We start from the raw sequence: 21858 nt of genomic DNA on the forward strand, positions 1-21858 counted from the left end.
TTATTACCATATTTATTAATGTTTTTTTTTTTACGTGCATTTTCCATATGATTTGCCTTGTTACCGTCTGCATATCATTTTCAACTTTTAAAAATAGTTTTTCAATAAAGCTAATGTTGGGTTTTTATTATAGTTTGACAAAATCTTAGAGAGAACTCCTGCATTCGGTAACGTATTTTTCTTAACGAAAAAAAAAAATCACTCTAGTACTGACCTGCTGGTTTAAAATTTGTTGAGGTTTCTTTTTCTTCTGCAACGTGCAAATGTTCCCCTTCCACGTGCTGTGGTGTTGACCAAAAAGACTCTGATAACAATGCCTTTATACCTACACTACTATCACTCTCTGTGACATAATCATTTATTTTATTATCGATATGTGTGACCTGAAATGAAGTTAAAAAAAAAAAATGTCATAAGCAGTGATCGACTATTTATCTGACTTGTATAGGAGAAAAACTACATAGTTTTAATGAATTATTTGAAGACGACGATGTTATGCTGTGAGTATCCAATTTAGGATGTTGTGCATGCAAATCGTTGGATGCTTGATCTGTTGGATGGATAAGAGGTACATTTTTTGAAGATGTTTGGATGCCTTTGCAAAAAGGTAAAGCTTTTTTAATAATACTGAGCGTACTGCTCAAACGATCATCGTCACGGTAGGATAACAAATTTGGTGATTCTTTGTTTAAAAACTGCGAAATACTTTTATGTGTTGTTTCATTTAAATTTTCGATTAATTCATGATTCTCATCCTCTAACATTTCCAAAGTCGAGTTAAATGAAACAAATTCTTTGTTGATGATCGACTTCTCATGTGTTGCGTCATAGATAACATTATCCACCATAACCGTATCTTCTTCAGGTAGATTTTTCTCTACAAAACTTTTGGTTGTGGTCAAATTTGGGGCCACCATCTTTATTAAATTGGTCTTAATCAGACTGGAAACTGTCTTAGGACTGCATAGGTTTGTTTCTTTGAAAACGAAATTTTTATTTTCATGAACGTTTGAAAAACCAGGTGGATCACACCCCGACTTGTTGCATATTGCACGATCACCATTAATGTCCTCGTTATCCGTAGCTAACATTGATTTTGCTTCAATACATTTGAAGGTACAACTAGGTTTTAAGGATAAAAGAGGCATGGAATTTTTAAAAAAAGATACTCGTTGAGATGCGGCTATTTGTCGATGTTCAATTTCTCGACGATCGGGAAGTCGCAACCACCAAAAGAACAAAAATCGAAAAATTACATCCGTTGTATGCAATCCAAGTAAAAATAAGAAAAAGAGTATAGAACGCAAAGGAATTGTAGCTATCACCCACAATTTTTTTACTAGTCTAAATGGGCCTTGAAACAAAACTAGATTTAAAAACGACCAAATGATTTTTAAACTAAAAAACTGTTTTAATGTATGATGGCCACCACCGTGGTTTTCTTGAAGAAGCGTCACCACATTAGCTGAAACGGACAAGACAGACACATTGTCCACAGGGCATATATCTGTTTCATGCCATTGACGCGTTTCACTTGTATAGTTCTTCTGACATACTTTTTCTTCGCAATGCTCAACATCAATCAAATTCGGTTGATTGATACACTTTTCTTTCGAATAAGCTTTTAAATTTATCTAAAATAGCATAAAGGACTATTAAACCATGTTTCATTCATCATTAGACAACAACTATACCTTTTGGCTTGAATTCATTACGTTTCTCCAACGATTACGTAGACCCAACCATGTTTTTAAACCCGTCCCATTGGTATTTAAATCACTTATTTTACAGTCGACTTTAAATTCATTTTCGGAAGCATTAAGTAGACTATTTGAATCTTTTAAATGGTTGTCTTGACATCTATCATCTTTTTTATTTGCTTGTAATTTTTTCTTCATTTGAGATTGGCTTGGTGATACGTTTTGTCGAGTTTTTTTCTTATCAAGTTGTAATGCGCTTCGAGAAAGAAAGGCTGAATAAATCATGACAATATCCATTCCAAACGTTTCCAACCATAATTTTTGTTGAATAAAAGGATCTGTTAAAATAATGAAAAAGAATAATGGTGAAAGAAGCGGGAGACGTGTTATGCAACGCGGAAGTTTCATGAAAAGGTAAATCACTAATGTTATTTGTAAGGTAACCAAGGCTGCAACAACCAAAGAAACTTGTGTGATTAAGGGATCTTCCCAATTAAAGGCAAACTTTAATTTCTCTATAATAGAACTGCCGACGCCAGCCACCCGCTTTAAACAGAAAAACAGGATAAAATAAAAAAAAGTCGTAACACTTGTCTGATAATGTCACCTGTACAGCATCCAAAAGATCTAAGCCTTCATCCAAAAGATGATGAACATTCTGATTTTCGACGTCATCCGAAAAAATAGGATACCGGGGACAATAGCTTGTCGAGTCACAGACACTCGACACAAAAGTACCAATTGGCGATTCCATTACAGAGATGTTTTTAGGAAAACGGCTATCATACTTTTTGTGTACTTGTTCACAAGACTCTTCAGTAGAACTCTTAGCTGATGTCGCATTTTCTAAAACGCAATATATCATTGCCATTCAATAATTAGAAGGTCTATCTTAAGAAGAATACCTTGATGAAATTGGAAGGAATTGTTCCCTTTGATTGAATGCGTTCTATCCGCCAAATCCACATCTATCCGTTCACCATTAGGTTTAATACAAGAATCATTAATTGTACTATTTTCAGACATTCCTGCGTTATGGCTATGGAAGTGTTCTTCAAAGTGACTTTGTGTATGATCTCTCTCCGTTAAACCTTTAATGTCCGGTTCAAAATCAGCATTGTTAAGCGACGCTAGAACTTTTTCACCAGCATGCAACCTACCATTATGACTTTCATTGCATTTGTTCTACCACATTACATAAAGTAAGCAAATCAAGAAAAACAAACAACGTTACTTTTGACTAGACTAGTTGAATACAATTCTAACACTACACAGTCGTGATGAATTGGCGCACTAGAAACTCAAAAGAGGCGTTGCAATAAAGAAAAAATATCGTAGAAAGCGGTGAAGATGTTCAGTTCTATGCTTATGAATGCAACTTACCAATATAATTTCCTCGGCGTTTAAAAAATCGTCATGACTCTTACACAAAACTATACCGTCTGTTTTATGCAGGAATGTCAAAACAGAAGTACATAAATTTATCAGAATTCTTTACCTAACATTTCTTTTTTAGTTTCATAAGTTTTAAGCCTGTCTTTTTTCTCCAAATTGTCAGAACGTTTCTTACGACTGCAGAAACAAATGAAAAGTAACAGTTTTGAGTAAGGAGTCTCGTTCAATTACTCTAGTAGACTATCACAATTATTTTCATGGCAACAATGGCGCATATTTTGTATTGTACTAGGACACTTTCGAAAGTTATCACATTTATGTAAACAATTATCCTTATAAATTAACGAAAAAGAGCAAGGTACTGTGGAATGATTTCCGAATCGATACGAGAGTGAAACACACAGCAAAATGCCAAGAAAACAAAGCGGTATAAAACAAAATGGTAGACAGAGTACGCCTCCCAGAATCTGAATCCAAAAAAACGCAACCAAACATGTATCAAAAAAATTTCGCTTTGGCTTCTCCCCAATAGAAAATAAATGTAAAAATTTGGAAACCCATCGAGGAAACGACCTTATGCAATGCTTAGCGCGCTGTCCATAAGCTTCCAAGTACTAGAAAAAAAATTCGTATTGAAAACGTTCACACAAATAAACAAATACACGATTGTCACTTAAAGACAGCCTTTTAGACTTGAGTGCTCTCAGTACAATTTTGTTTTTAAAAAAAAAAGTCTACCTGAGGTTCAAAAGAATACGAATTAATCCATCGTGAATTCGGAGCATTAAGCATACTTAAAAGTAAAGCTTTTCTCTTAGACATGTTCGATTGAAATTGAATGTTTAAACTTAAAATTCCAAGGGTGAATTGAGGATTTTGCATTCCTAAAGCTGTATAACCGGGCATTGGCCTATAATACTTCAATTCTTTTTTAGTATGCGGATAAAGATTTAAAAGCAAATTGCTTGAACAACACCACCCGCACAGTCCATTACTATGTGAAGAGACCGTGTGACGATCCTTTAATTCTACTTTAAAAAGATCTTCGTTATATGGACTAACATTATTATCATCCTTTTTCAATTTACTCTGATTCATACACTCCTGATGTTCGTTAATGTCAACGTTTGTGTTAGCAGAAGAAAATGAATGGTCGTCACACAATAAAGACGATAAAGGAATAATAACGCGACCGTATAAAGTCCATTCTGTCCCCGCCTTTCTTTTTTTTGACGGATTAGTGTCTTCTAACAATGTCAACGAATCCTTCGTTAAAGTGTCCTTTTTTAATTGACTCGTAGCTACAATGAAACAAAAATCACTGGTATATAGTTTTCTTAAAACAACTCAACTAAAAAAAGCCTGCATTACAAACTACTTTTGTTTGTAATATTTTAACATTTTTAACTCTATTACTTTGGGAGTTCTCAGAAGAGTACGTTGCGCCAGAAGCTTCCTTGATTTTTTTGCTAGATTTAAAATTTGGATCACACGCGTCACTAGAAAAACCTTCTTCTGAAGTAAAAGAATTGTTTCTTGAGTCCTCCTTATCGTTTTCTACTGTTTGTCGCCACATAAGACTCAAACAGATATCACTCCATAAATCTTTAATATTATGAAACTCGATAACATGATTCCAACATATTGTATTATAAGTTTGTTCGTGTAATGCAAAATTTAGTGATTCTGAATTAGAAGGTACCATTAATGAAGAAATAATTTCCTGGTGCGACTTCTGGACCATGCGTGCTGAAATGGTTTCTTTTTGTTGATCACCATATGTCGCTAGAATTCTCCACTGAAATGTTTTCATTACATTTAAACGAGCATTTAAAGGATTGTGCAATAGTAAAAAATAGCAATCCTTTACGTTCAGGGTTATTATTCCTATTGAACGTGAAAAAAGCGGTGCTTGTAACGTTAATTGTTTCGCGAACAAAGTAGAAAAGATTTGATCATACAATGAACGCTTTGCAGAAGCATCCCCATTTTTGTCAATATGGTCAGGTGGGGAATCGTTTAATTGTTTTTTATATACTAAATTTATTAATGAGAACCCTTGAAATGGAATAACACTAGGCCGTTGATGTAAGTATTTACTTGTTGTCCATCGTTGAATAAGTTTTATGATTCCCCACTAGACAAAGAAAGCATACATTATTTTTCGTGTCTTGCGTTTAAATTATAATCTTTTTTTTTTCGTTTAAAATCCTATTTGTTCTTAATTTATCTTATAAAATTTTTGTTTATGCTCACCTGTTGTATATCTTGAAGATGATGTATATGTTGCTCTTGATTTGCAACTATAGATGTTACGACAGCGTCCATGGCCGCTACATTTTATTAACAACTCATAAAACAATAATATAAACAAACGTTTTTATACCTTCTGAAACCTTTTTGATTCCATCTTTAAAGTACTGCCCGAGATTGTCCATGACAAACTAAAAAAAGAATCACTACTAAAGTTTTTTTATATTATATTTAAATAACATTCCAATTTTAAATCCTAAAGTTTATTGTTGTGCCCATAGAACAATAGTGTTTTTTCTTTATTGATTTATTTGAATCATTACTACGTATTTGAACACCATAAAATATTTGTGTTTGAAATTTAAAATAATTAATTGTTAGAAAAAAACAATTCTCCATTTAATACACATTTATTCAAAATCCGAAATGATTAAAAGTCTGTTGTTCACTTTGAAAAGGCACTCCCTCGTATGTCTTAAAAAATATTAGCTATTAATTTACTGATATGTTTCTGTTTAGAAATTGTACAAACAAAATTAAACAATATTCCGAATAATTTTGATTTAGAATAATTGAATTTTCTATTTTAAACCCGTTTAAAAAGAAGATTGTTGAAAAAGGTGAGTACTTCTATATAACTTGTTCCTTTTTATAATATTAATAACAATTCTTTTTTTCAGGTAAATGAAAACCTTCTTTTTTCAAATTTTAATCTTTCAAAAAATGTTTGAGGCTCACAAGATATGACAACACAGCTTTTAAAACCAAACAAATTTACTTTATTTAATAAAAATCTTAACAATATTATTTTGAATACGCTACGAACTACGAAAAATTAGAGTGTTCATTAAAAATTAAACCTTCCATTGTTCAATTTCATCGTTGCCTATACATTTGGGAAAATTTTAAATTCTTTCTTTTAATTCTCTACTCTCTTTTTTATAAATCAGAATAAAGTCTAAATTCTTCTTACATTTCCATTTGCCCAGTAAAAATCCATTTATAATTTTTTCGTTTTAGAAATAAATTTTCACTCTGGTATATCTTAACTGAAATTCAACAAATTAGGTAAACGAAAATACATATTGTTCATAGGTCTACATGAATACCGTGTATGTCAACCGAAACATACTTTATTTTTCAGATATGTTCAAGCGTTATCATGAAATGTGTGGTGTATTTATGTCATCATCATTTTTGTTTTTTTTTTCGTAATTTCTATATCCTGACACATGTCTCCTAACACTTACGTATTGCTATCTTGATGGGTTGCGGACAAAGCTCAAGTCCACTAAATGATTCACGTTTACATGTAGCATTATTGTATAGAATTAAATTGATTTTTTAAGATTTCGTGTTTTATATAATCATTTACTATTAATGTAGACAGAAGGTTTAACAATTCGCAATGTGTTTTTTGGTGAAAAAAAAAAAAATTCTACTTCGATTATTAAGTACGTTTAGAAATGAAAAATAAAATGTACAAAGAAACAGTGTTGTTTTTTAGAAAAAATAGCAACGCAACAAAATATCAACGTTCGTTTTCTGAAAATACTTTTTTGACTAATAATTTAAAAATATTTCCCAACGCAATAAATGGTCTGTTATGATTGTTTAAAAAATCTTTCTAGTAGTACTTATTCCTTTTTTTTTTTGTCCGACTGTTTCCTTAATAAGCCACTTTAAGAAAAACGAACAGCACTTTACAGCTCATCGTGACAAAAGCTTGTTTTTATGTTGTTTCTACAAAAGTATCATAAAAATGTTTTGTAGTGCCAATTTATGCTGGATTGTTTATTAAGCCAAAACAAGCCGTGTTTAGCGAAAAGTATTCGATTATTAAAGAATTAGGAAGTGGAGCTTATGGTGTGGTTCTTCATTGCCAAGAAAAAGAAACTCTTCGAGAAGCGGCTGTTAAAAAAATTAATGTTTTACATTTAAAGGAGGAAGCACAAGAACGAGTTTTCAACGAATTTATGGTTGGGAAATATTTAGATCATCCTAATATTATCCGATTATATGATGTTTTTATGGAAGAATCAACATTATATATTCTTACCGAACTTTATACTGGTGGAGAACTTTTTGATGAAATTGTCTGCCGTCAAAAATTCAGTGAATTCGATGCAGCTCGGCTAATGAGATGTATTTTTTCTGGTGTATCTTATTTACATAAATATCATATTCTTCATCGAGATTTAAAACCAGAAAATTTAATTTTTGAAAATAAAAGTGCCGAAGCTAACATCAAAATTGTTGATTTTGGTTTAGCAGCTTTTTATGATCCAATGAAAAAAATGAATGAACGCTTAGGAACGTATGTTTAGTTAGAAAAACTAATTGTTAGTTTCTCGTTACGCGATGCTCTTCGCTTTACGATCAAAGGACTTATTTCAAAGTCTTTTTACGATTGTGTAATGACTATTTATAGAGCTCATTATGTTGCACCCGAAGTGCTAAAGAAGAAATATGACGAAAAATGTGATATATGGTCATTAGGAGTCATTCTGTATATACTTCTATGTGGTATGTTTTCTTTTTATTGTTATAAATATGAGTATACTACATCTCCCTTTTGCTGAAAATGTTGTGCTCTACATAAGGATATCCTCCATTCCGTGGTGCAACGAACGAAGCTGTTCTAAAAAATGTTAAAAAAGGAAAGGTTAAATTACATTTTTTTTTTACTATTTAAATAGAAATTCAAAGTGTTCAAAATAGTAACAATAAAAACTAATATATTGAGATATTATAAAACATATTAATGTTGTGGGATACCAAAGACTAATTTACTTGTTTTTTTCTTTGACTCAAACAAATGATTCCTTCTTTTTTCTTCCCAGGTTTCATTTCCATCTGCTGATTGGAATTTTATTAGTTCCAGTGCTAAAAACCTCATAAACAAAATGTTAACACTTGATCCAGCGAAAAGAATATCGGCACAAGAATGTGTAAACCATCCTTGGATACAAACCTTGAAACAACAACCGACATTAGTTCAAACATCTTCACTAGCTTCAGCGTTGGGCAACCTGCGAAAATTTCATTCATCCAAACAATTAGCACAGCTTGCTTGTCTTTATATAACATCTCAAGTTAGTAACAATATCTTTTAAAATTTACAAGTATCCTATTGTGATTGATTGTCTTTGTTCAGTTACTAAGCGTTAAAGATGTCAAAATTATTTCCCAAATATTTTATTTTTTGGATGTGAATGGCGATGGTCAACTTGATAAAAAAGAACTTTTAAAAGGATACTCTAATTTGGTTAAGGTAGTGAAATTTTTTTAACATTTTTTTTGAAAATGCTTACGTTTCTCTTTGAATACATGAAAATAATTCCTTTTTTTTTTCATCATTAGACGAAAGATTTATCACAACCTTTTTTAACGGAACAATGTATTTTTGATCAAATTGACCAAATATTACTAGCTATTGATCTCGACAAAAATGGCATTATTGACTATTCTGGTATTTCAAGCTCACCAGAATACCGTTTATTATTCATGTGTATTAGAATTCATAGCAGCAGCTGTTGATAAAACGACACTCTTATCAAATGAGAAATTGCTTAAGGCGTTTCAAGTTTTTGATACAGACAACTCTGGGACTATCACACTCTTGGAGCTTAAGCAGGTTTCTTTACAATTGTCTTATATACGCGGTAGTCAAAGAAAAAAGACTATCTTTTTAGATTCTTACAAACGTAACTGATGAGTATGGGAAAGAAATCATTCAAGATGTTGACTGTAACTCTGACGGTTTGGTAAGAATTTACTGTACTGAAGAAAAAAAAACTAGTCAAGCTAAGAAACAAAAATCGTGTTATTTTTTAACCAAGCTTTATTTTTGTTCATGCTTTGAAAAAAATGCAATAATCTTTATATGTCACAATTGTTAAAGCGACTCCTCTTAAAATGTCTTTTTTCTTGAACATTTTTATTCAATCAGCTAGTATCACCCTTTTATGTTTTCCTACAGTTGATAATGATAGTCAAATGTTATATCATTTTTATTCTGACAGTGTCTGAAAAAAATTGTAATTTCATGTGTAGGTCGACTTTGATGAATTTACTAAAATGATGCACAAATTGTGTTAGAAATTCTTTCCGAGAACTCAGTGGATTTCACAACGTCGTGTTAGGTTATATATGTTTAACAGAACAAAAAAGAACATAACACCTATGAAGACATTTTTCACTTTTTTTTTGAAAAGCAAAGGAACCAATCCTTTAAAAGCTTGTTATAATAATTTTTTCCTTCTTTCAGTAATCAAACAATAGAACCCCTACCGAATTCGTTACTTTTTTGCAAAATACATTAAATTTTTTTTTTTTTTTTTAAAACGTAAAAATGAGTGAACAAAATTTTATTTGGAACTATTTCAACACTCTTTTTATCAAGGTCTTATTAATTTTAAAACTAAGTTGAATAATTTTTTTTTCTTCTTTAATATTTCGGAAAATGACAGTCATAATTTCTCCCCTGCATGCTCATAACGCATCCCAACAGTGCTGTGGGGTTGTGACATCTATGACGTAATCACTTAAAACAGCAGCATTGTTTTTTGTTATTGAAGCATGTAAAATTTATTATTATAAAACATGTTGGTTCAAACGCTGTAATGTCGAGCTATAACATAAAACGAACTCATTTGTTTACCAATGCAAACAAATGATAGCATAGCTCAATATGATGGAGTAGACATCAAAGATGATAGCGAACTGGTGGGTTTCGTTTTTGAAATGGCGTTTTTGTTTTGTCATTTCTTCGTTTTTATTTAAACTCATTTGTAGGAATCTTTGCATTCTTTTATAAATTTATACAAATGGTAACTTAATTTTTTGTAAAATAAATATTCAAAACTTATTTAGTTGTATAAACGACTATAATGAATTGCATACTATTGTGAAGCAAAATGAGGTCTTAAGACAAAATATATTGGTTTTAAATTCCCAAAAAACATTAAGGGGTAACAGTCACGCTACTCAAAAGAAAACATTGGATGGTATCGGTTGTACGAAACGGAGCAAAGATAGGAAAAACTGTATACACGGTATATTTCTTCACTTGAAACATATACCTGCGCAGTGTAAGTGGTTAAGTTTTGGTTGTTGGCTTAAACAAAGCTGTTATTTATGTCGGATTTGAAACACATTCCAGTTGTAAATAAAGCGCCTAAATTAAAACAAAAAAGACACGGCTATAACGAAGGGTAATAATAAATATCTTGAAATTTATCCATTTGAAAACTTCGGCACAGTGGTCGTACTGCTCTCGTACTGTCAAAGTCGCATCCCGATCAAACTTCTGTTTGTTTCCAGTATGAATTAACGGTAAAAAAAGAAATAATGATTTCTCATTATAAACACAATACATTTCATTTCAGATATCCCGACTGTTAGGTAATTTAAACGTGAAAAACGTTTATGTGTCGTCTCGTAAGCCACACTTTATTTTTTTCATCCTATCAAACAAAAAAGAAAATATGCAATGATGCTTTCATGAACATTTTTCTCTAGTAATTTGTCTGCAGAAGCATCGACTATTAAAAGAATTACTTGAATTGTTTCATGTTAAATTGGACGGTAAAATAAATCTTCTTAAGGCAAATATTTCACATTTTTGAAATCGATATAGACGCCTTTCCTACTTTAAAAGGATTCTCAATCTTTTCCTTAAATGAGTATTTCTCTCGTGTTAATACAATTAAGCCAGCAGATTTCTGGATAATAGGAACTTCTTTGGGCTTTTTAGCACACTTTACCCATCTGTTCGCTAAATATTTAGATCTACCTTTATCTGGAAAGTTTATTCTACACTCTTCTATGTATGACTATGTTTTGTTTTCATCAATATATTTTTCATGTTGAACATTTGAACGCGTTATGTGATACTCTATTGTAGGAGCTACATTGTGAAAAATGACTCTACAGCTCATCTTCATTGTTCTGACTTGAAAAACCCATTTTCCTCCCAAAACTACAATGAGGTGGCTATGGGTGGACAGACTAAAGACACTGCGCACAACGATAACCTTACAAAGGATGTTTTAAACCAATCCAATTTCTGTATGCCTTATGGTACTTTGTGTGAAGGACAAAATTTGCACAATGCCTTTAAAAGCATTTTCCATGAAAATTCGCCTACCAACACGACTTTTTATTTGCGTTCTTCTTCTCTCCTACCAGTGTACTTTGTAGCTTCGAAAACATACTTTACAACATTGTTTTTTAGTGATGAGAAAAAAACATCTTTAGAAGTTTTATCAAACGTAGTTCCCAACAGTAGCGTGTACAATTCACTCGAGTATGTTGAGAGCATTTTTCATAATAAATGAAAAGTGTTGCGCTGTGTGAGCCTTGAAATAAAGACATCTTTTCCTTCTCATGATAGGACTATTGGACTAGTTCAATGGCCAACAACAGATTCAATTTTGGCCTCTTTACCTGACTCCACTACAACAAGATTGCAATCAACCTTATCATTTTTTTCTACCAAAAAAAAAAACACAAATTTGTCATATTCCTTACCTTTTTCCTTATTGAACTGGACATGTCTCCCTCTTTTTCTCAGAACCACTCAGGAAGCTGATAAACTACTTCTTTCGCAAGGATTATTGACATTACAATCGACAATTCGGCAGGTTGGCCATTCAATGTATCAATCGCGAGAAGTCGTCTTATGTTGTGTACCTCTTTTTCTTTACAGCTTTGTAGTGTATATGAATCTGAAAATGGTTGCAATCTTTTAAATCCGTTACAAAAAAATTTTATCAAAAGTTATCCAATAAAAAATTCCACCAACTTTTTAAAAATGATTAGTACTGAATACACTAAAGAAACCCCAAGTTTATTTGATCCTTTTCGTCGAATGATTGCCTATGAGCTATTGTACAAGAGTGTAAAACATTAAAAAATAATGATTCAAAAAAAGACTTTAACGACAAGTATCAGGAACGGAACAAGTTTGTATGTGAGTCTGTGAGGTTAAATATTAATAAAAATTCAAAATTTTTTAAAACTTGTATCAAAATTTATCAATATCTTTATTATATTGAATTAAAACACGTTTTTTTACTGGGAAAAAAATATGACAGTAGAGCATCTGTGAACCCAACAATTTTTTTTTACTTAGTGAATTTGAATCAATCAATTAAATTTTTTTTTGTATTTACCTTTCAATGACTAATTGCGTGTTTTTCCCACACTTCATATTTGCAAAACGAAACCAAATGAAGCGAACTACTAGTGCGTGCCTTACAAGCGTTTGTTCCCAACATTATGATAAGCTTATTTAATGCATTAATCTATTGAACAAGAATAAAATTTCATTTCAGCTTTTTTCAAATGTTTAGCCACTCAAACCCGTTGTATTAAATAGATTGAGAGATCAATTATCGTTAAACGTTTCATGTTCCCTTAAATCAATTAGATCGCCGTATTGACAGCGTACTATTGCCACTACTACCATAAACATAGAAACCTTTCCTTTCATAAAAAAAAGATGATTATAAAAATAGGTTCAAGTGCCATGCAGGCCAATATACTTTAAAAATACACATCACTCAGTTTTCGGATTCTTAGGTTCTCCGACCTTATTATAACATTCACATCACGTGGTAAGACATATGAAATCTTAATTGCTTTATTATAACAAAAAAACTTACTGTCTTGTTTAAAGTCGAAGAAACGTTAGCATTACGCAAATGGGTCTTAGCTTGTTCAGTTGTACTTGTATCTTCCTCGATATGAAGGTCGGGAAGAACCGCCTACAAGTTGAGCTAAGTCCATCATTTTGACACATAACCCACTTGATACTCGGAACCAATACGAATAGAACTATTGCGTTGTCTCATCCACTTATCCATTTTGTTCATTTAATTACAAAGGTAACGTCGATTTAAAAGTTGAAAGAGTTACGATTATATGTTATCCTACCGGTAAAGTTTGTAGCTGTGCGTGTGAAAACACGAAAGAATGATGGACCTATTCTGATGTAATTCAACCCAAGAACATCTGACTAGACCTGATAAAACTTTTACTCAGCTTTTGAAGTATTTAACGTCATATAGAAAAAGAATGGCACACATTAATGAAGAACATAGAATAAATCAATTTTTTTTTTAGTTTTTACTTTTTATAAAATAAAATAATGCATTTTTTTTAATTATATGATTATTTACCGATGTTACACGTTACCGTATCAGAAATGAAACATGCACGGTAGATCAATTAGGATGGTTTCTTCTCTAAAGTATACTATCTTAAGAAATCTTGCTTTTTATTAATATAAAGTGTCGTAAAAGTTTAACAATTTTTTTTAATGGAGCAATGTTTTACATCAATGCATACTCTTAATAGACTAAACCAATAAAAATTGTTCTTTAGTCTTTAATGCACAACTTTTTTTCTTCAAGTTTAATAGCAAACACTCTTTTTATTCAATAGTTTAGAGCTTTAAATTCAATCTTTTTTTCCTTCGACGATTTCCTGGAATATATATTGTTAAACAGGTACTTGTAGATTTATTTGAATTAGTCTAAATTTATAAGAAATGTTTTCGTTTTTTATTCAATAAAAATTTCTATTATTACTTAAATTTTTTTTTTTAGCAATAGAAAACCGCTTTCTTCATATAGAGAGATTATGTAATCATCTATGGTTTTAATTTTTGAATACTAATTTTCTTTACTTTTCCACTCATTATGTTTATTGAATTTAAACCTTAAATTTAAAACAGTTCTTCTTTTGAAAGCGTGAATTGATTCGAATTTATAACGTCTATAATACTGTTTAATCTTTATAAAAGTTTTATCCTCCCTAGTTTTTTTTATTCATAAACAACAGTGTAATTTTTTATTTTTGGTTTTAATAAAATCTTTCTTTAATTTTAGATAATTAAACTAACTATAACAAGGCTAAAAAAATTCCTTAAAAATTGTTTCTTTTTGTTACTTGGATATTAAGAATATTTAACGTACATTTAACTTTGTCTTAAAAAGTGAATTACAAGATTTATTATGTTTCTAGTGCATTCAATTTTTTAAAAAGACTAATTAAAAAATTGTAATGAGAATCTCATGAATCCTATAAGATATAAAAAGGTAGAGTCATTAAAAAAGATATTCTGTTTCATATGTAAAGTATATCTTTATGTGTTGTAGTTTGGCATATTATTAACTAAAAAATCTTTAAGTGTATAATATTTTTTAGACCGGTTAATAAATGAAATATAACTTTCGTCGAAAGTAGCAAAACAAAAAAAATTTTTTTTGTGTAAGAATTTTTCTTTAGAATTATACTATAATTGTTTTTTTTTTATTTTTTTAAATCATTTTTTTCATTATCAGGAGTAAATGTTAACTAAAATTTCTAAAAGTATCTAATTTGTATAACAAAATCCTGCCGCAACAAGCATTGTTTTTCTAATATAACACAAGTATGGAGTATCTTTACATGAGTAACTGTGATTTTTTTGAATCCGTAAGTTCAAAAAAAGACGACTAATTTAGCGATAACGTGTATGATGGTTTATTTAGAAAGAAAATTTAAATGCTTCAAACAGTATCCAATCTCCATCAAAAAAAATGAATGTTAAAACGTCTTACATTCACCTAAGAGGAAAACCAACACAAGACCTTACTAAAACAAAACTATGTGAAAATTATATTAAGGTAAAGAAAAAAAAAGATATGCTAGAATTGGTGAAATTGTCCTTCGATATTTTAGGGTTTATGTTATGATTCAAAGTGTAAATGGGCTCATGGTCGCCATGAACTTAGATCAACTGAAAATTTTTATAAAACGTCACTTTGTAAATATTGGTACAAATAAGAAAAGAAAAAGAACATACTGACTCTATTTTCTTTCTTTTAAGGCTTAATTCTATTTGTTATGCGGGAGAGTCATGCCGCCATGCTCATGGGGAAGCAGAATTGCGAGAGCCTAAGGTACCCGCTCGTGTATGCCTTCAAAACAATAAAACAAGACATAGTCATTTAAATACGGGAAACCCTGATATATCACCATCAAATTTCTTAAATTTTGAGGTAACGAAGGAATCTTTCAAGACGCTATAATAAAATGTAACGTTTAAAAAAGAGAAATGTTGAAGGAAGCAAGTTGAACCTAAATTTGCAACAATTTTCCGGAAAAACTACAAAGTTGAAGACGTCAGATCGAATGATCGAAACACGTCCATTAGGTTGTGATTGGTCTCACGGATCTATCAATAAATTCAATGATTGTGCTTCAACAGTACCGCCAACTGTAGCTGGTGATTCGAGCTATAGCACTCCACAAGGTTATGTTGCAAGTCATAGTGATAAAGAAATCAAACCAGTCGAAGTGTCTGAAAATGTTCAATCATTAAAACAGGTTGAAAGCATTTTGAAAAGTATGTTAACGTTATTTTGTAAGCAAAAAAAAAATTGAAATATGGCATTAGACATCCAAGAAACTCATGAAGCTACGAGAGAACGATCCGCAGATGTGTCAACAATTCCATATTGGAGGTCGGCTCACGATACTGATGGTACGCCAAATGCACAAAAATTGTTGTTACATTCCCTTCTTTAGGAGTTCGTCGATATACCGTTCCAACATGTTCACACATCAATTTTGATAAAAAGAATGTCGCATTATTAGAAAAATCTCGTGCATATCAAGAAACGGAACCGGAATTTTTTCTTTCTTTTTATTCGCATGATTATGATTTACCCATTAATACATCCTTTAATCATTCACCGGATTATCGACGTTACACAGTACATGACGTTTTGAAGTTGGATTCAAAAGAACATTTAGACTCTTTTAATCACTCGAACAGGCAAAGAGCAGTTAAAAATCAATTTTGCAATGAGTGCTTACCTGCGTTAAACCGTTTCGATTCACTTCATTTTGATAAACTACTTTCTGATGTAAATCCATTTGAGATAGAGAATAATAAAAAAAATACTGAATTGGTGTTCGATCCCTTCCAATCATCAATGTCATTTTTGCATCCATCGGATTATTGTGATTCGAAGGAAGTAAATGAAAACAAAACTGAACGGAATTCAGTTGCAATATGTTTAACGGAAAATGACACTGAAAAAAGTACTTGTACTGTGGTTTTATTGTGTTTTTTACTCTAGCTTTTGTTGTTTTGATCTTTGAAAATAGTTATTTTTTTTTGTTAGATGCAAACATACTACCTGTGTGTGAAAAATCATTTCCCGAAGTCAATTTAATAAATTATTTAGGTAGGTATAATAATTATGTTTAAATAAAACACGTGAACGAAAAAAAAAAATTAATAATTTCGTGTTATCTATGATTTGTTGTTAGATTATTGGCCGAGTGTAAGAGGCTCGGGAGCAACAAATCAGTTATTTCAAAATTTGTCTAAGAAATCATCAGAAAAACATTTAACACATTTAAATTATGAGCAGGATCCAAATTTACATTCATTTGGCAACTCGGCCAAATGGAGTTCTTTAAATGATCAAATGTTCTCTAGTCGATTGAATAATAATGCCGATTTAGGGGATCCATTATTTCCTATGGAATTGTGTGATATTAGACGAAAGAAACGACATACTCTACCGGCAATTAATTTTGACAATTTACCAGACATAAGTTTTTTTGAAAAAATCTGGAAGGAACGACCCATTTAAACTGGAAACCATACATTTTAAATGAAAAAATTATTTTTTCTAGTGATGGATAAAGCATATACGTTTGTATTTTTACACAAGTCTGTATATTTTAATATTAAAGTTTTTTCATTTTATCTATTGGATTAATAAAAATGTTTTAAGTGTAATGAAGCGGAATCCGGCTTTTCCAAACCGCTTTTTTTTCAAAAAAAACACATTTGAAAATAGAAAAAAAGTCGTGAAATTTTTTATTAAAATAAAAAAGTATTTCACATTAATGTTATATCTTTTGTAAAGGGAATATGTTTCATACAATTTTGTGTGGTTAAAAAAAATTGTAAATCTGTCAAAACTCTTTTTTCCTCTCATGAATAAATTGTCATCGCGTTAAAATATATAACCTGCCTTTAACTTAAAACTATTAGAAACACACACATTTAGCTATAGAATGCTACACAAAATTGCGCTTTTGGTAACTAAAAAGTATCTTTTTTTTATATTGGTTTTTTATAATACATGTAATGTTTTGTAAATAATTTTTGAAATAATTCTTGTCATGAATAATGAATTCTATGCAATTTTCATGAATGTCAGGTAATAGCGAAATTTTTGTTACTTTTTCTTTTTTTTATAATATAGTTTACGCGAGTAGAGAAAGCTCGGAGCTAGGGAAATTTGAGTCGGAAACAACGGTTTCTAGGAGTTATGTAGCACAAGTTAAATCTAAAGAATTTTTTTTACTGAATTTTTATTGAAAAAAAACACGTTTATTGTGTAGAATGTGAGTGCAAGAATGTGTTGGTTAAAAAATGTAAAATTGTTTCTTTATTGCTTTCCGTATCGAACAGTTCCGAAAGTATTTGTCTTCCCATATGTACTAAAAATGAATAGCGTAGAAAATTTACTGGAGTATTGACTGGTGCGGTACTCGAGCATATTTGAGAAGGCATTTCAAGATCACCGCATGCTGAAAAATATGTATTAAAAAGACATCTGGAGACAAGTGATTTATAACGTTTTTTTAAACAAGAATGAAGCACATCACTAGATACAAATGTATGGGTTTCTTTAGGGAATAAATACAAAAGATCTAAATAGCCTTCAAAGTGGATTGTTGTTATAGGGGTTGTAATGTTTGGTAATAGTTTGGTACAAGAGTTGTTTTGATGGTTTTGAGGAAAATTCAAACGATTTAAAACCGTATAAAGAGTTGGCATAAAACATGAAGGTACTGGAAATATGACGGTAGAGGGGATTGTCCAAGTAGAAATAATTCGTTCACATACATGCATTTCTTTACTCATCAAGCATTCTCGGGATGGTATAACAATGGGTTGAAAAGGATTAGGAGGTTGCATTATTTGACTTAAATAAAGAATTCCAAATTCAGTAACAAAAAGTTCTCGGCTACTCATTACAGGAAGTGTGTGACATGCAAGCAATTTTGTAGTCCACGTTTGCTCTATAGATTTAACGGGAAGGGCTGGAGCGCATTCGTCGTGTTTAGATATGCTATAGAGTGGTTGAAACTTAAACCGTGAATGAAAAAAAAAGAACTGAAGAATCTTTTGAGCGCGATCACGTTTATCCTGAGTTGTCGAAGCCTCATGAAAAATGTCCTACAAGATGTAAACAAGGTAATATCAAGTAACAATGTTGACGTTTTACCTTTACAAAAAGTCGTTGATGGTGCGCTGAACAATAGCACAAACTTAATGCGAAATCGTTACAATCACTGTCTTTAACTGCCTCGCAACCAAATAATTTTTTAAAGAATATATCAATTAGCGAATAGTCGTAACATAAATTCTGTAAACAAATAAAAGTCTTCATATCCATTTATGATACTATTTTGGTTACTTGTACTGAAAGATGTGCCAAAAGAATCATCGGAATTCGATCGATGCTAAGCTGGTCAAGAACCTGAGAGAAATTCTCATTTTCTACAAGAAGTTTTAGTCGTATATAACTACAGAATAGTTCTGTAAAAGAGGATTGTACACATAACGGTACTGTAGGGCTAAATTGACAAGGAGAATCCGATTCAGGAACTGTGAAAAGATGTGGCGTAAAATATTTTGTAAACGATGTTTGCAATATTTCTTCACAAAATTTCTTTCCAACATATTTAATATTTTGTTGATATCTTGAATGAATGGGATAAAATTCTTTGTCTGCTGCAGTATTTAATAGACTATCAAAAGTGATACCCACAAAAAGCTTTGAACAATGGTCCCTCATTGAACCTTTACATAATGTGCATAACATGGCTGTTAAATGGATCAGCTGCTGTAGAACAAACACCCATACAATTGCGTCATGCTTCGGCTTTGGTAAACTTAAAACCCCTAATGTGAAATGTATCACGAATTGCGAAAAGGGTAAACGAAAAAATAGAATAATCAATGCATTCCATGCATTAAAATAAACGAAACGGTAAAGAGTATTTTTTAAATAATAATCAGGTGTGTTTTCATAACACTGAGAGGCAACGGTTTTAAACGTGTGAGTGATAAAATATGAGACAAGTTTATCGTGCTTAGCATCCGTTTCTCCTAAGCGTAAACAACAGCGTAAAATAGAGACTTGAAGTATTAAAAGTTCACGTTGAACTAATTTTTCTGTTGGTCCTTGTAACGCAATAAATGTATTTAATGCTCTTTGAGTAAACTTCAAATTGTTAACTAAGGTGGGTGCTGTATTTAAAGCAGGTAAAGTTTTCGTGAAGGAAAGACTTGTCCAAAGAGCACTGAGCATTGAAACAATTGGTACCATTGCCGGATCTAACGAACTGTGTAAAAAAAAAGAAAAATTGTACTTACAAATTTCTTTTTAAAAATTTGTCATCTTACTCTTCTGAGGTGACTCCCCAATCGTTTAATTTCAACTGATTCGATAAGCTGATAATCCATTGCATAAAAGGAAGTAATGCGTTAGTAAAGGAGGGCGAAGAATTGGTTTCCTGAATATCTTCTAAAACAATTTTTTCATGTACTTTTGGTTGCGTAAGTTGTTGATATAAAAGGCCTAGGATAAGAATACTTTGATACACAAAACATGGATCAGCGGCTGGGGAAAACAATTGGAGGAAGGATAGTTCCGTTTTGGGGTGTACTACATAAAGTGAAATTAAAATAAAAAAAAACCACTAAATTCGATTTCTTGTACTGTGGAAAGGCTTCTTTTTTTTAATTGACTTTCTAATGTTAACTATTTACTCCTTGAAGTTCGTGTTACAAAAAAGTACCGTATTATGTCAAATATATGAATCTTACTGGGTGATTTATGGGTGGGAAGAACATCCGAAATACGTAGGACTTTTATAAGTTGAATAAGATGAGGACCATCTGATATTGCGAGAGATTTGTCATCAAAGTAAGAACTATAAGACGTTTCTCGTTTAATTGAGACCCCATGTAACACAAGCAATGCTAATCTTTTTTCCCAAATGTCTCCACTATAGTTAGAACAGTTCATGAAAGATGAGCTATGCAAATGCTCAAGTGGTAATTGAATTTTTAAAGTCAGTAATTGAAGAACACGTGAGCAAGTTTTAACAAGATTGTTGAAGGGTGAGAAACATGGGTCTTTCACAGATGTTTTCAAAAACTTGTCTTGTAAAAAAACGAGTGCACTAGCGCAAGAGCTATAAGGAAGGGATGAGGCTATTGGTTCTTGAAGTAGTTTGTAGGCGTCATCAAGCACGTCTTGGAGATTTGTCACTGAATCTACATTTGAAATAACATTTTTTTTAATAAGGTTATGGGAGCAAGTGAGACACAATAAAAGATTTGTGAACGGAAAGAAATAATTTTTTTAAATTGATGAAAAAAAAACTCACAATTTTCTTTTCTTCGCAAAAGTAGCGTGTTGGCCATAATTACAGGACATACGAGACACAATTTATAAACTGGACTACACTTTAAATAGGTGGGGTACAACAACTGGTGTAAAACTAAATGAACCATCTCCACGTTTTCGTGAGTTGTATTGATGGATTCAACGAATTTTAATGTCTGCGAAAAAGATTGAGCAGCTGTATCAATGACATTGAGTTTGAGGTGGAATTTTGTAGTTGAATGGAAATCTTCACTACACAATTTAAAGAGTATTCTTGCTTGAACTTTGAGAATGTTATGTGTTATTGTCCAATAGTGTTCACAAAAACAAACTAAGGCTTCGCTTATTAAAGGAATGATTTCGGTCGGAACAAGTAAAACGCCGGGGATAATGTTTAGAGCGTCATATATTTTGAAAAGATCTGTATCCTGTTCATTTAAAAAACAATTTAGGGAATTTAAGCAAAGAGTTTCAAATTGTTTGTTTTGTAATCTCGTTCCATATAATAGTGTTAAATTCACCAGGCTTGTTGCCGGGAATTCAAAAGGCAGCTCATGAACATCAAAATCCGTTTCTACTACGCCGTTTTTTCCTTTATAAGAATGGCAAGATTGTTGAAAAAGCTTTAAAAGAAGCTCGCACACGCATTCAACTAGATCAATTAGCACATCCTCACGAGAGCATAGGGCAGTGACAGCATACATAACATGAAGAAACGTTTCTGGGGATCCAGAACACGTATATTTTTCTGTGTCAGATCCATTTGTGTAAAGTTCAGTAACTTGAGTGCGGAATGCTTGAATACGTGCCTCATCCACTGCGTCCCAGTATAATAAAGTTAAAAGAGACAGTACCAATATATTCGCATCTGTTGATTTATCACTAGTTTCGTCAGAAGAAGGTTCAAGTAGTATTTTTCGCTTATCAAAACGGCTTAAAATTCTATTTAGAAAAAACAAGAATAATAAGTTGAAATCAGGTGTTTGAGTGTAGCGTATGTAAAAGAAAAAAGGTTTAAAACGAGCTAG

General features: G+C 31.5%; 5 protein-coding genes and 2 long non-coding RNA genes across 14 annotated transcripts; 3 read left to right on the top strand and 4 right to left on the bottom strand.

The window, feature by feature from the left end:
• Window positions 1-20: 20 nt before the first annotated feature.
• Window positions 21-5755, bottom strand: LOC128882954 (uncharacterized). Of its 2 annotated transcripts, XM_054134824.1 has the most exons (14): window positions 5482-5755; window positions 5352-5428; window positions 4512-5232; window positions 3834-4396; window positions 3327-3709; window positions 3199-3272; window positions 3084-3142; window positions 2861-2885; window positions 2606-2791; window positions 2308-2546; window positions 1695-2246; window positions 441-1634; window positions 215-383; window positions 21-158 (listed from the first exon to the last, which is right to left on the bottom strand). In XM_054134824.1, exons 1-14 carry the CDS (start codon window positions 5531-5533, stop codon window positions 88-90), a joined length of 4365 nt encoding a protein of 1454 aa, XP_053990799.1. In that variant the 5' UTR covers window positions 5534-5755; the 3' UTR covers window positions 21-87. The 2 variants fall into 2 exon arrangements, with proteins under 2 accessions (XP_053990799.1, XP_053990798.1); XM_054134823.1 differs by having other exon boundaries at window positions 2606-2885.
• A 110-nt stretch (window positions 5756-5865) lies between these two features.
• LOC128882876 (calcium-dependent protein kinase 1-like) lies at window positions 5866-9717 on the top strand. 2 transcript variants are annotated; one of them, XM_054134683.1, is made up of 14 exons: window positions 5866-5968; window positions 6029-6416; window positions 6493-6660; window positions 6735-6802; window positions 6856-6947; window positions 7122-7665; window positions 7780-7874; window positions 7952-8013; window positions 8192-8443; window positions 8506-8622; window positions 8712-8820; window positions 8867-8985; window positions 9044-9115; window positions 9405-9717. In XM_054134683.1, the coding sequence occupies exons 3-14, from the start codon at window positions 6613-6615 to the stop codon at window positions 9447-9449; spliced, it is 1623 nt and encodes a 540-aa protein (XP_053990658.1). In that variant the 5' UTR covers window positions 5866-5968; window positions 6029-6416; window positions 6493-6612; the 3' UTR covers window positions 9450-9717. The 2 variants fall into 2 exon arrangements, with proteins under 2 accessions (XP_053990658.1, XP_053990659.1); XM_054134684.1 differs by having other exon boundaries at window positions 5880-5968; window positions 6369-6416.
• A 226-nt stretch (window positions 9718-9943) lies between these two features.
• LOC128883029 (uncharacterized) lies at window positions 9944-12273 on the top strand. 3 transcript variants are annotated; one of them, XM_054134991.1, is made up of 12 exons: window positions 9944-10076; window positions 10146-10180; window positions 10224-10441; window positions 10513-10564; window positions 10613-10685; window positions 10739-10790; window positions 10872-10937; window positions 10990-11179; window positions 11257-11541; window positions 11587-11658; window positions 11746-11995; window positions 12061-12273. In XM_054134991.1, the coding sequence occupies exons 1-12, from the start codon at window positions 10014-10016 to the stop codon at window positions 12262-12264; spliced, it is 1560 nt and encodes a 519-aa protein (XP_053990966.1). In that variant the 5' UTR covers window positions 9944-10013; the 3' UTR covers window positions 12265-12273. The 3 variants fall into 3 exon arrangements, 2 of the variants coding, with proteins under 2 accessions (XP_053990966.1, XP_053990965.1); XR_008458685.1 differs by lacking the exon at window positions 12061-12273 and having other exon boundaries at window positions 11257-11539; window positions 11746-11815; XM_054134990.1 differs by having other exon boundaries at window positions 11257-11658.
• Window positions 12274-12355: 82 nt separating this feature from the next.
• Window positions 12356-13159, bottom strand: LOC128883030 (uncharacterized). Its single transcript, XR_008458686.1, has 4 exons — window positions 13019-13159; window positions 12717-12945; window positions 12527-12658; window positions 12356-12456 (listed from the first exon to the last, which is right to left on the bottom strand). It is a non-coding gene; the product is annotated as an uncharacterized LOC128883030 (long non-coding RNA).
• A 384-nt stretch (window positions 13160-13543) lies between these two features.
• LOC128883028 (uncharacterized) lies at window positions 13544-17584 on the top strand. 3 transcript variants are annotated; one of them, XM_054134987.1, is made up of 10 exons: window positions 13544-13864; window positions 14702-14834; window positions 14891-15025; window positions 15081-15175; window positions 15229-15400; window positions 15453-15747; window positions 15799-15885; window positions 15930-16454; window positions 16532-16594; window positions 16680-17584. In XM_054134987.1, exons 2-10 carry the CDS (start codon window positions 14793-14795, stop codon window positions 17006-17008), a joined length of 1743 nt encoding a protein of 580 aa, XP_053990962.1. In that variant the 5' UTR covers window positions 13544-13864; window positions 14702-14792; the 3' UTR covers window positions 17009-17584. The 3 variants fall into 3 exon arrangements, with proteins under 3 accessions (XP_053990962.1, XP_053990964.1, XP_053990963.1); XM_054134989.1 differs by having other exon boundaries at window positions 13546-13864; window positions 15930-16448; XM_054134988.1 differs by lacking the exon at window positions 13544-13864 and adding an exon at window positions 14546-14627.
• Window positions 14921-15592, bottom strand: LOC128883031 (uncharacterized). 2 transcript variants are annotated; one of them, XR_008458688.1, is made up of 3 exons: window positions 15378-15592; window positions 15209-15319; window positions 14921-15138 (listed from the first exon to the last, which is right to left on the bottom strand). It is a non-coding gene; the product is annotated as an uncharacterized LOC128883031 (long non-coding RNA). The 2 variants fall into 2 exon arrangements; XR_008458687.1 differs by having other exon boundaries at window positions 15205-15319.
• On the bottom strand, window positions 17581-21090 carry LOC128883027 (uncharacterized). Its single transcript, XM_054134986.1, has 6 exons — window positions 20832-21090; window positions 20266-20718; window positions 19843-20104; window positions 18851-19781; window positions 18659-18799; window positions 17581-18609 (listed from the first exon to the last, which is right to left on the bottom strand). Exons 1-6 carry the CDS (start codon window positions 20956-20958, stop codon window positions 17758-17760), a joined length of 2766 nt encoding a protein of 921 aa, XP_053990961.1. The 5' UTR covers window positions 20959-21090; the 3' UTR covers window positions 17581-17757.
• Between the last annotated feature and the right edge of the window lie 768 nt (window positions 21091-21858).

Source organism: Hylaeus volcanicus, unplaced genomic scaffold (assembly GCF_026283585.1).
Source record: "Hylaeus volcanicus isolate JK05 unplaced genomic scaffold, UHH_iyHylVolc1.0_haploid 12197, whole genome shotgun sequence".
NCBI lineage: Eukaryota > Metazoa > Arthropoda > Insecta > Hymenoptera > Colletidae > Hylaeus > Hylaeus volcanicus.

Excerpts from the sequence above, each read along its gene's own strand:
- LOC128883029 (XM_054134990.1), top strand. The coding sequence starts at position 10,014 with ATGCAAACAAATGATAGCATAGCTCAATATGATGGAGTAGACATCAAA. Across the intron at positions 10,565-10,612 it reads AGACACGGCTATAACGAAGG|TGGTCGTACTGCTCTCGTAC; the intron begins GTAATAATAAAT and ends ACTTCGGCACAG. Across the intron at positions 11,659-11,745 it reads AGCGTGTACAATTCACTCGA|GACTATTGGACTAGTTCAAT; the intron begins GTATGTTGAGAG and ends TTCTCATGATAG.
- LOC128882954 (XM_054134823.1), bottom strand. The coding sequence starts at position 5,533 with ATGGACAATCTCGGGCAGTACTTTAAAGATGGAATCAAAAAGGTTTCA. Across the intron at positions 3,143-3,198 it reads AACTAAAAAAGAAATGTTAG|ACGGTATAGTTTTGTGTAAG; the intron begins GTAAAGAATTCT and ends TGCATAAAACAG. Across the intron at positions 384-440 it reads GTAGTTTTTCTCCTATACAA|GTCACACATATCGATAATAA; the intron begins GTCAGATAAATA and ends ACTTCATTTCAG.
- LOC128883028 (XM_054134987.1), top strand. The coding sequence starts at position 14,793 with ATGGAGTATCTTTACATGAGTAACTGTGATTTTTTTGAATCC. Across the intron at positions 15,026-15,080 it reads TATGTGAAAATTATATTAAG|GGTTTATGTTATGATTCAAA; the intron begins GTAAAGAAAAAA and ends TCGATATTTTAG. Across the intron at positions 15,401-15,452 it reads CAAATTTCTTAAATTTTGAG|AGAAATGTTGAAGGAAGCAA; the intron begins GTAACGAAGGAA and ends CGTTTAAAAAAG.
- LOC128882876 (XM_054134683.1), top strand. The coding sequence starts at position 6,613 with ATGGGTTGCGGACAAAGCTCAAGTCCACTAAATGATTCACGTTTACAT. Across the intron at positions 6,948-7,121 it reads ATTTCCCAACGCAATAAATG|TGCCAATTTATGCTGGATTG; the intron begins GTCTGTTATGAT and ends AATGTTTTGTAG. Across the intron at positions 9,116-9,404 it reads ACTGTAACTCTGACGGTTTG|GTCGACTTTGATGAATTTAC; the intron begins GTAAGAATTTAC and ends TTTCATGTGTAG.
- LOC128883027 (XM_054134986.1), bottom strand. The coding sequence starts at position 20,958 with ATGGTTCATTTAGTTTTACACCAGTTGTTGTACCCCACCTATTTAAAG. Across the intron at positions 19,782-19,842 it reads TGGGGAGTCACCTCAGAAGA|TTCGTTAGATCCGGCAATGG; the intron begins GTAAGATGACAA and ends TTTTTTACACAG. Across the intron at positions 18,610-18,658 it reads ATCAACGACTTTTTGTAAAG|GACATTTTTCATGAGGCTTC; the intron begins GTAAAACGTCAA and ends TACATCTTGTAG.